Source organism: Diachasma alloeum, unplaced genomic scaffold, assembly GCF_001412515.2.
Source record: "Diachasma alloeum isolate Michigan unplaced genomic scaffold, Dall2.0 Dall_scaffold_00183, whole genome shotgun sequence".
In the NCBI taxonomy this organism is placed as follows: domain Eukaryota; kingdom Metazoa; phylum Arthropoda; class Insecta; order Hymenoptera; family Braconidae; genus Diachasma; species Diachasma alloeum.
The window spans coordinates 910,855-922,256 of NW_021680349.1; the positions used below are offsets into that span (position 1 = coordinate 910,855).

General features: G+C 34.4%; 1 protein-coding gene across 1 annotated transcript; it reads left to right on the forward strand.

Annotated features, from left to right (window-relative positions):
* Positions 1–1,293: 1,293 nt before the first annotated feature.
* Positions 1,294–11,396, forward strand: LOC107046653 (tryptophan 5-hydroxylase 1). The gene is made up of 12 exons (XM_015269316.1): positions 1,294–1,480; positions 2,457–2,561; positions 2,890–3,103; positions 3,846–3,949; positions 4,650–4,717; positions 4,796–4,846; positions 5,216–5,314; positions 7,981–8,027; positions 8,112–8,247; positions 8,972–9,098; positions 9,163–9,392; positions 10,311–11,396. The coding sequence occupies exons 1-12, from the start codon at positions 1,382–1,384 to the stop codon at positions 10,666–10,668; spliced, it is 1,638 nt and encodes a 545-aa protein (XP_015124802.1). The 5' UTR covers positions 1,294–1,381; the 3' UTR covers positions 10,669–11,396.
* Positions 11,397–11,402: the final 6 nt, after the last annotated feature.

Consider the following 11,402-nt stretch of genomic DNA (forward strand, 5'->3'; position numbering starts at 1 on the left):
TCTATTTGCTTTTGGCTTGATTTCGATTCTTAGTAAAATTCTAAATGTTTACAATTTCAATTAAAATTTAAAAATTCAACTAAGTTAAAGTACAAGATTGTAAAAAAATTATTTTTACTGTGAGGAATTAATTGGTCATACGTTATTTAGTTGTTTTTAGTTATTCTATGAATTCCTCTTAGAAAGAAGGCCTTTTTATATTTGTTAACATAATAAATAAAAAAAAAAGAATAAATCTTCTTGCTAATTCCAAACTTCAACTGTTTCCTACATAAATGGAATGTTCAACGCCCCAGAGCTTTTCTTAATAATTCTGTACCCCTTTCTTATCAATAATAAAATGGGAATTTCCAGATAGATATAAAGAAAACTCTCAAGTATGTAGTGCCATTTTTTCCACTTTTTAAAGTTCTATTTCGCAATAATTGCAAAAGGTTCAACAAAAACTATGACGTTTAATTACAAATTTCCGAAGGATCTCAACGAATAAAGATCTCAAAGAAATCCTGAAGGCATTTTATCACAATTGAAGGCACTCGAAGACCATAGACTTCTTAATGACCATTCAGTCAAGAAAATCGAGACCTCAGCTTCTTCAACGAAATATATTAATTAACGGTACAAAAAATCTCTAATCCAGTTAAATAAACATCTGAAAAGGGTCTTGCTTTAAGCCACTAGAACTTGCACTTGAACTTGCTGACCAACCCATTGACCATTTCCCCTTTCCTTCTCCATCCGCAATTTCCCGTTTTCCTTTTGTCTCCCGAATGCTCCAGTGACGTCACGAAATATTCATTGAAACCAAGAAATGGCTGAGCTAACAAACTCGAGTGCCGGGAGGAATTGAACGAGCCAAGAACACCCATGAATATCCTGCAATCCAGCCAATGGGGAAACATCGAAGATGAGGGTAGATTCGCGCAACCAATGGCAACTGTTACCCCTGTCTTTGGTGAACGGAGGGGTTGAGGGCTTAAGAGGGCTGGGTACCAACCACCGGAAGGCACTTGCTTGTAAAACGTCAGTGGCATCAGCTTCCTCAAGCGATTTCCCGATTTTTTTTGAGTGACGAAAGCGTTCCGTGAGGGTTCCAAGTGCACGGAGAGAAATATTCAAGAAAAATTACGAATCTTTTCCGTAATTCCAGAGCGAAATGTGGTTGTAGGAAATTTTACGTAACTGTCAGGGAATTTTTCTAGAGCGTTCCGCAATTTTTAGCTGAATCTCCTGTGAAAAATTACGATACCGTCACTTAAATTTTCTGAGTCGATTCCATAATCGGAGAGCGAACTGTGAGTTCCGTAATTTTTACTGAACATTTCTCTCCGTGTGGTGAATTTTTATTTTCCGCCGGTCGTGTTGGTTTGATTCGAGCGCGATGAGTGGGTCAGGGAAGGGTCTGCTGGGCATGTGGCTGTACAGGAGGGGAGAGGAGTGGGCAATCAAGGAAGGAAGCCCCATGCATAAAGCTAAAGATGTGAGTTCAGTGTGACAACACGTATGACAAAATTTCATAGAAAAACGCAGCGACTTCGCTGGACAATTCTAGTCGTTTCCATTGAACTTTCTGGTGTTTGGCCGATACTATTGTAATTCAATGGAAAATATTCTATGGAAAAAGTCCATAGAATTTGATTTTTTCTATACAACTTATTCTACTGAGATATTTTCTACAGAATTTCCTTGGCTCAATTTAAAAAAATTTTTTGTTTAATTTTCTTAATGAAAAGAAATTAAAAATAAAATTTAAAAAATTTAAAAAATTTGAATCGTGGAAATTCTATAGATAATATCTCAATAGAGTCTTCAAACTTTAATTCAATTTCCATTGAATTTGCTATTTGTTTTTTGCCGCTTATATTGAAATGTTCAATAGAAAATATTCTATAGGTAAAGTCGATAGAATTTCACTTTTCTATACAATTTATTCTATGAGCTATTTTCTATAGAATTTCCTCGACTCAAATTTTTTAAATTTCTTTGAAAATAAAATAAGAATAGAAAAATAGAATAGAATAAGGAAACGTAGAAAATTAGAACCGGGGAAATTCTATAGAAAACATCTCAATAGAATCCTTAAACTGAAATTCAACAGACTAAATTGTACAGAAAAATCGAATTCTATTAACTTTTCTATTGAACATTTCAACAGAATCGGCCAAAAACTAATGGAAACTTCAGTGGAATCCAATAGAATTGTCTAGCGAATTCACTAGGTTTTTCTATTAAATTTTTTCGTGCGTGAGGTGGATTTTACACTCATGTCACAAGTCGATTTGTCACATTTTGTTTAATAATGTTCGAAATTCATATAGATCTCTCTTCCGTAAATCTGCTAATCGCTCTCCTGACACTTGCACAAAACCGAACTGTCGCATTGAACTCAATTTTATCACTTGACTCCCCACACCGTCCCCAAAAATAAAGACAAAACCGTCAAACTTTTTGCGAAGATGCCGATGATCGAGAAAGACGAGCAATCGGACACGAAGAATTCCGTTGTTTTTTCCCTGAAGGATCAGGTCGGAGGATTAGCTCGAGCACTCCAAGTATTTCAAGTACGTAATGATCTATGAATTCTGATTTTTTTTTTCAATCGAATGAAAAATACCCGCAATTTACCATTTTATTTGCTTGAAATGTTGATGTTTATCTCAAACTCGTGTGAGTGAGTGATTGTGTGAACATGTTTATGAAGTTTACACGATTGCAATGAATTAATGGCAATGGCTTGATGTCGAGTGCCCCCCACCTGGCTGAGCCCCATGGCCGTCTGAATCACTCGCCTCTGGGCCTCAGTATTGTCTGTTGATTTGAAGGAAACAGAACAGTTTATTTATACAATAGTGGAGTCTCATTAGTTCGGTAATTTTTGGTTCTCGCCAGGATTTGGGGGTGAATGTCGTGCATATTGAGTCGAGGAAGTCCGTTCGACGTGGCTCGGAGTACGAGATACTCGTGGATGTTGAGTGTGAGCCCAAGAGGATGGAACAACTCATGAGAATGCTGAGTAGGGAGGTTGCTGCTATCAATTTGTCGCAGTATGAACAGATTGGCAGTGTTCCACGCCCACCATGTCTTTCGGCTGCACCAAGTTTCGGTGAATTTGCTGTTCCGGATGTTTAGACCAAATCCCAAGCAGTCAGATTTTTTAAAATTTCATTCCAACTGATTGACAGAGTTATCTCCTTCATTTTTTTGCACTTTTCATTTTTTTTTCGCTGAAATTTTCGGTACACTTCTTGGGGATTTAAATCATGATTTTGCTACACTGAAATTTCAAGGAATTTCGTCATTGAAAATTGACAATTTTATGAGACGTCAATAGAAACTGTAGATTTCAGTTCAATTATTTCATTAAAATTTGTAGAAGTCAGGCATTTTAAGGTAAATATTTTGTTGAATTTTCAATTAATCGAAGATTCAGCATCATTTGATGGTGAATATTAATGTTTTTATTGGGAATTCAAGTAAGTTAGAATTTACTATATTCAAGTAAATTTCGAATTTCATTGAATTTTCAATTGTAATATCCAGAGACCTTCAAAATTATCGAATATTCCCCAAAAGCTTCGTTATAAATAAATGAAGGTGTCATGTTCTGCAGGCTAACAATCCCGAAATTATGAAAATTCGGGTGAACATCTTAATTTTTCAATATTCGGAAAATTCAACCCAATTCGATCCTGAATACTCATGTTTAGTTTTACATTCAAATAAATTGCGGAATTTACGTCTTATTTTCTACTTGAAAGTTCTTAAGGCTTTTCCCCTTAAATCGAATGTAATGTCTTTCCAATGAAATTCCAACTTTACTTCAATTTTTTTCTTTGTTTCTGAAGATTTTAGTGAAGTCGATATGCCATGGTTTCCTCGCAAAATATCCGATCTTGATCAGGCACAGAAGGTCTTGATGTATGGAACCGAGTTGGATGCCGATCATCCAGTGAGTCATCCCAAAAATATATGCAGTTTTATTACATGGATAATATTTGTATTTTATACTGCATATTCTGCAATCATATTTCGTCTTTCCCTTCTCATAAGACAGGGATCGGCGTCAGTCATTAAATTATTAATATCAAGAGTCTTGCACCTTAAAATAATTAAGGTTTACGTATCGTCATTGAAATTTCAAAAATAATAAAATAATTGATAATTATTTTCGATTAGCCAAATAATCGTCAATCTTTCGAATTCAATTATTGATCCATCCATTATAAAAAAATCCAATGTAAGGTTTTTTGTCACCGGTTTATTCGGAGATATATATATATATATATATATATATATATATATATATATATATATATAGCGCGCGTACATCTCTAGTTAATAAAATAATTCAGAATGTGAATATTGAATTGCCAATTAATTTAATAATTCAACAATTGTTGAGTAATATTAATCAACCGACTTATGCAAAATTTAACTTTATTTAAAATTTATGTTCATGTCGATGTCTGTAATAAGAAAATGATAGAAATGTTTCCGGAGCATTCAAAGCGTTATTGAAAAAATGGCTGGGGTGTGCTACACCCAAATCTTCTCATTCTTGAATTATTCCCAAAATAATGCAGAATGCTATTTTCGTACTGCAGCTGAATTCAATAAAAAAAAACTAAATCTAAGTTTTTTCCAATTAGGGATTTAAAGATCCTGTATATAGAAAACGTCGGGAGCAATTCGCGGACATAGCTAACAACTACAGACAGTGAGTGTCTCAAAAAAGAAATTCTAAAAGAATAAAAATGAAAATAGTACTTCAACTTTTCATTTTCCCTTGCTCCAGCGGCCAGGCTATTCCACGAGTGCAGTATACACCCGACGAGATAAAAACCTGGTGAGTTCATTGAAGACTGAAGACCCCATTAAAAAAGCCATTCTCATCGATTCTACGGCTGAATAAAACTTCTCGACACTCGTGTTTTCTCTCATACTAAGCTAATCAAAGGAGACGGCAGTATCTCCCACGTCTCCGGGTTACCAATCCTAGACGAGGGATGGGACGGCCCATTTTACCGTGGAGAGTTAGAAACAGCATTCAATGCACCTTAATTGCCCTGATTCGATTTAATCCGCAGCGCGAGACTTGGCGGGCGGATTGACATGTGATTCAGGAGGCAAATGAATTGGATAGATAAACTCCATTCATCATTCCCTCCTGCCTCTCACTCAATTAATTAGTGTTATGTTATTATTTGATTTGCAGGGCTACTGTCTTTCGTGAATTGCATCAACTCTATTTGAAGCATGCGTGCAAAGAGTACCTCGATAATTGGCCTAAACTGGTGAAGTATTGTGGGTACAGGTATGAAATTTATTTATTAAAAAATCGAAGGGTAAAAGTCACAGAGAAAAAAGTTTCCGATTAAAACGAAACAAAGTATTGGTTTTCAGTGATATTTCTCGGAATATCAGGGAAGAAGTTCTAGTTCTCAGTCATTTTTACTGAAATCGTGACATACTAGAAAATTTTATAGATAAACCTAGCGAATTCGCTAAAAGTTGTCTTAATTTTTGGCCGATTCCATTGAAGAATTTCCTAGCTTTACTGTCCATTTTTTAAAAAAATATAAAATGAAAACTGTTTTATGTAAAAAATCATTAGAATTCAAGCTTTTCTATCGAAAGATTTTCTATAGAAGTTGCTCGACATAAATTTTCCAAGTTTCTTTTTCTGGATTCTTCTTCTGTTTTCGTTAAGAGAATTAAACAGAAGAACTTGGGAAATTTGAGTCGAGACATTTCTACAGAAAATATTTGAATAGAATAAGTTATGTAGAAAAATCAAATGCTATTGATTTGTTTTATGAAATATTTTCTGTAGAATATTTCTATTGTAATAAATTCCCTGGTAAGAGTTTGATTTTTTCAATAGAATCCGTCAAAAACTAATAGAAAATCCAACAGAATTTTCTAGCGAATTCGCTAGGATTTTGTATGAAATTGTTATTAGTGGAAAATTGTATTTTTTATAATTGAGCATAGCTATTATTGCTGATTAATTCGCAATATGTTACGAAATGGATTAGCTTTCGATTTAAGTACATNGCGTACATCTCTAGTTAATAAAATAATTCAGAATGTGAATATTGAATTGCCAATTAATTTAATAATTCAACAATTGTTGAGTAATATTAATCAACCGACTTATGCAAAATTTAACTTTATTTAAAATTTATGTTCATGTCGATGTCTGTAATAAGAAAATGATAGAAATGTTTCCGGAGCATTCAAAGCGTTATTGAAAAAATGGCTGGGGTGTGCTACACCCAAATCTTCTCATTCTTGAATTATTCCCAAAATAATGCAGAATGCTATTTTCGTACTGCAGCTGAATTCAATAAAAAAAAACTAAATCTAAGTTTTTTCCAATTAGGGATTTAAAGATCCTGTATATAGAAAACGTCGGGAGCAATTCGCGGACATAGCTAACAACTACAGACAGTGAGTGTCTCAAAAAAGAAATTCTAAAAGAATAAAAATGAAAATAGTACTTCAACTTTTCATTTTCCCTTGCTCCAGCGGCCAGGCTATTCCACGAGTGCAGTATACACCCGACGAGATAAAAACCTGGTGAGTTCATTGAAGACTGAAGACCCCATTAAAAAAGCCATTCTCATCGATTCTACGGCTGAATAAAACTTCTCGACACTCGTGTTTTCTCTCATACTAAGCTAATCAAAGGAGACGGCAGTATCTCCCACGTCTCCGGGTTACCAATCCTAGACGAGGGATGGGACGGCCCATTTTACCGTGGAGAGTTAGAAACAGCATTCAATGCACCTTAATTGCCCTGATTCGATTTAATCCGCAGCGCGAGACTTGGCGGGCGGATTGACATGTGATTCAGGAGGCAAATGAATTGGATAGATAAACTCCATTCATCATTCCCTCCTGCCTCTCACTCAATTAATTAGTGTTATGTTATTATTTGATTTGCAGGGCTACTGTCTTTCGTGAATTGCATCAACTCTATTTGAAGCATGCGTGCAAAGAGTACCTCGATAATTGGCCTAAACTGGTGAAGTATTGTGGGTACAGGTATGAAATTTATTTATTAAAAAATCGAAGGGTAAAAGTCACAGAGAAAAAAGTTTCCGATTAAAACGAAACAAAGTATTGGTTTTCAGTGATATTTCTCGGAATATCAGGGAAGAAGTTCTAGTTCTCAGTCATTTTTACTGAAATCGTGACATACTAGAAAATTTTATAGATAAACCTAGCGAATTCGCTAAAAGTTGTCTTAATTTTTGGCCGATTCCATTGAAGAATTTCCTAGCTTTACTGTCCATTTTTTAAAAAAATATAAAATGAAAACTGTTTTATGTAAAAAATCATTAGAATTCAAGCTTTTCTATCGAAAGATTTTCTATAGAAGTTGCTCGACATAAATTTTCCAAGTTTCTTTTTCTGGATTCTTCTTCTGTTTTCGTTAAGAGAATTAAACAGAAGAACTTGGGAAATTTGAGTCGAGACATTTCTACAGAAAATATTTGAATAGAATAAGTTATGTAGAAAAATCAAATGCTATTGATTTGTTTTATGAAATATTTTCTGTAGAATATTTCTATTGTAATAAATTCCCTGGTAAGAGTTTGATTTTTTCAATAGAATCCGTCAAAAACTAATAGAAAATCCAACAGAATTTTCTAGCGAATTCGCTAGGATTTTGTATGAAATTGTTATTAGTGGAAAATTGTATTTTTTATAATTGAGCATAGCTATTATTGCTGATTAATTCGCAATATGTTACGAAATGGATTAGCTTTCGATTTAAGTACATCATCCTCTTTCTATTGAAGAATTCCGCAGTTTTTCTGCACGTTTTTTCTTCCACTACCAAATGTTCACTAATAATTATTATATAGAAGAACAAATGTCAAAGGCAATAACTGATGACTTTTAACCATTTCGTCACTGAATCATGAATAAAAGGTGCGATCTGATATATTGTAATGTCTTTTATTTCAGGGAAGATAATATCCCACAATTACAAGATATTTCCAACTTCCTGAAACGTAAGGAAATTAATTATTGTGTTAACCCAGCAGTGTTGGTATTTATTCTCAATTAATTCATCCACTTGTTTCATTTTAATGAAGGAATGACTGGATTTCAACTGCGACCAGTCGCCGGGTATTTATCACCCCGCGACTTCCTCGCCGGTCTGGCATTTCGAGTTTTCCACTGTACGCAGTACATACGACACTCTTCAGATCCATTCTACACGCCGGAACCGTGAGCAGTAGTTTACACGTGATAATCATTCACGCGCGCACTATACAAGGGTGGAAGAATTTCAGAACGTTTTAATTTTAATGATTTTTGCAAGAAAAAGTTATTAACAATTCAATAAAAGGAATCTATACCATAGCTTTTCCCCAAGTGAGAATTCTATGAGTTTTTCACCGCTCCTGTGGGGAAATTCCAGTTTCCCTGCGCTGTTCATCTAATAGAAATAATATTCAATCATAGAATAATAGAATACTATTCTATTAAAAAAATCAATCGAATTTTTATTTTTCTATTCAACTTAACTATTGTGTTGAAATATTTTATACAGAAATTCCGCGGTCGAAAGTTTCTGAGTCAGCTGGTTATAGTTTTTAATGAGACGGTTTTTAATGAGTTTTTTAATGAGAAGAAAAAAAGAAGTGAACAAAAAAGTAAAAAATTTATATCGAGAAATTTCTGTAAATATCTGAATAGAATAAATTGTATATTGGAAAAATTTAATTTCATTGGTTTTTCCTATGAAATAGCTTCACATAGCTTTCCAACACAAATTCAATCGAATTTGTTAGCGAAAGCGGTAGTTTTTTTTATGAAACTTTTTCATGTGTTTTTTTCAATAAAAAAATTATAAACTATAATAAAATTATGAGAAATCGCCCTGGGATTCTTCTACTTTCATAGTGCACACTTGTTCGCCATTAATTATTAGTTCAATTCTCTTATTCAGGGACTGTTGCCACGAGCTCCTGGGGCACATGCCCCTCCTCGCCAACCCCAGTTTCGCCCAATTCTCCCAAGAGCTTGGACTAGCATCCCTGGGAGCCTCGGACACAGACATCGATAAGCTCGCAACTGTAGGTTTCCGAAATCATTTGATTAATGCAAAAAATTCCGGTTAAAAAACATTTCCACTTTCAGCTCTATTTCTTCACCGTTGAATTCGGTCTCTGTAAACAAGATGGCGTCCTCCGAGTCTATGGAGCGGGTCTCCTTTCTTCAGTAGCGGAACTCCGACATGCGGTCACTACGGAAGAAAAAATATTACGATTCGAGCCGGAAATCACCTGCAAGCAGGAATGCATTATCACGGCTTTTCAAAATGCTTATTATTACACGGAGAGCCTCGAAGAAGCTAAAGAGAAGATGCGGTAAGGTTCAGGAAGAATTTCTACAATCGAAATTGAATTCAGTAGCGAAGTGGTAAAACGGTACAAGTCAATTTCAATTATTGACCAGTTTTCAAAGAATATCTTGAAATCTAAGGGAGATAGCAAAATTTTTATTATAACCTTTTTTGTGGAGCCGATCGAGTGCTACAACAAATGTGATTACGAAAATTTCGCTATCTCCCTTAGATTCGGAAATATTCCTCAAAAACTCAACTGGGAGATAAGTCGACTTAAACCCTTTTACCACTTCACTACTGAATTTATAAGGTTCAATGGAATTTCATCATGCCATCATCATCTCAAGATATTGAAGGAGCTTACTCTTAGAGGATTATTTTTTACACTAATTAAGATTTTTTAAAACTGTACACAATTACCTGAAAACTTGATGAGATTTAGAATCCTAATTTTTTTCACCATTTAATTAGCGTTTTCGTTTTTGCTTCCGAATAAAAACATTGCGATCGGCCAATTTTTAGATTTTTTTTTATTTTGCTTGAAAATGATGTAGAATGATCTGAAACGTAAAACTACGAATTTTGATGACGATGTGGACAAATTTTTTTTTGCACTAATTACTCGTTTTCAGATCTATATAATCGATCTTCAACGTATGAAAAGTCTCACTCCGATAACCGACGACTTTTAAAACTCATACTACTCTCCCCTTAAATCGTTTTTCACAAATATATCTCGAAATCTACCCAACCGATTTCAATTTTTTAAGTTTCAAAATATTTGTCTGGGTATCCTCTATCTCAATCAATTGAAATATATACACCTGCTTCATTTAAAGTAGCCATTTACCTATTCATTTAAAGTTTTCGAGATATTTCAGTTTTTCAGGTTTTCGCTTAAAATCCTTGTACACACGCACAAATCACTGATTTATTCCAGAGCTTTCGCTAATCAGATTCAACGACCCTTCGGCATTCGTTACAATCCTTACACCCAATCGGTGGAGGTTCTCACAGACGCCCAGAAGATAACAGCCCTCGTGAGTGAACTTCGGGGCGATCTCTGCATAGTGTCAAACGCCCTCCGAAAGATCCAGGAGCAAGACGATACGGTCGACATCGAGAGGATAACGAGTCTCCTGACCCAAGGAATCGACTTACCCCAGGACTCTTCGTCCTCAGACAGCGACGACGGCGACAAAAGCCCGAATGTCCACGAGCCTGAAAGGAACATCGAGAACAGATCGAACGAGGAGGAATACCATCCCGATCCCAGTCTACTAGACCGTCAACGTTGAACGTAAATATTCGATGGTTTACAAATAAAGTAATTCAAATATAGAACATCAAATATAAATCAACGATAATTTTTTTTCGATCAGGAAATTATGAATGATTTTTTTTCAGTTTTAATTTGAAAAGCAATGGAAAATTAAAAAGTTAGTTTTTAGTTTTGCGTCGATTCTATCAAAAATTTAAAACAATTCCGCACATTTTTCTTCAGCAGAAGCATTTAATGAAAAGATTCAGTGTCAGAAAATTAACGTGTTTAATTTTCCTATTCAATTTGTTTAATTGAGATGTTTTCCATTGCAATTCCGCGGAATGAAATTCTCAACATTTTTTTACTGTATTTTTTTTTTCATAAAAAAAAGAAGAAAAAAATCTGTCGATCCTTCCTATAGAAAAGCTAGGCGATTTTTTAATAGAATTCCCTAGCAAGTGTTAGATTCTTCAATTTTTTTCGCAGATGACATTCTCCATTCAATTTTCATATTCAACGATGAAAAAATTTACTGCAAAACAATTTCCAATTTGGCAATTGAAAATTCAATAACGACACCTCTGGAATTATTGAACATAAATATTAAAATTAAATATGATGTTTCAACTCGTCTCTAGTTATAATCAGCTGACATAGCTCCCCCTCACCTTGTGTACCTGTTGAAAAATGCTTATAATATTGATGTTGACAAATATATTATCTCCCAAATAAAAATGAACAATAAATTTGATCTGAAGTCTGCAAAAA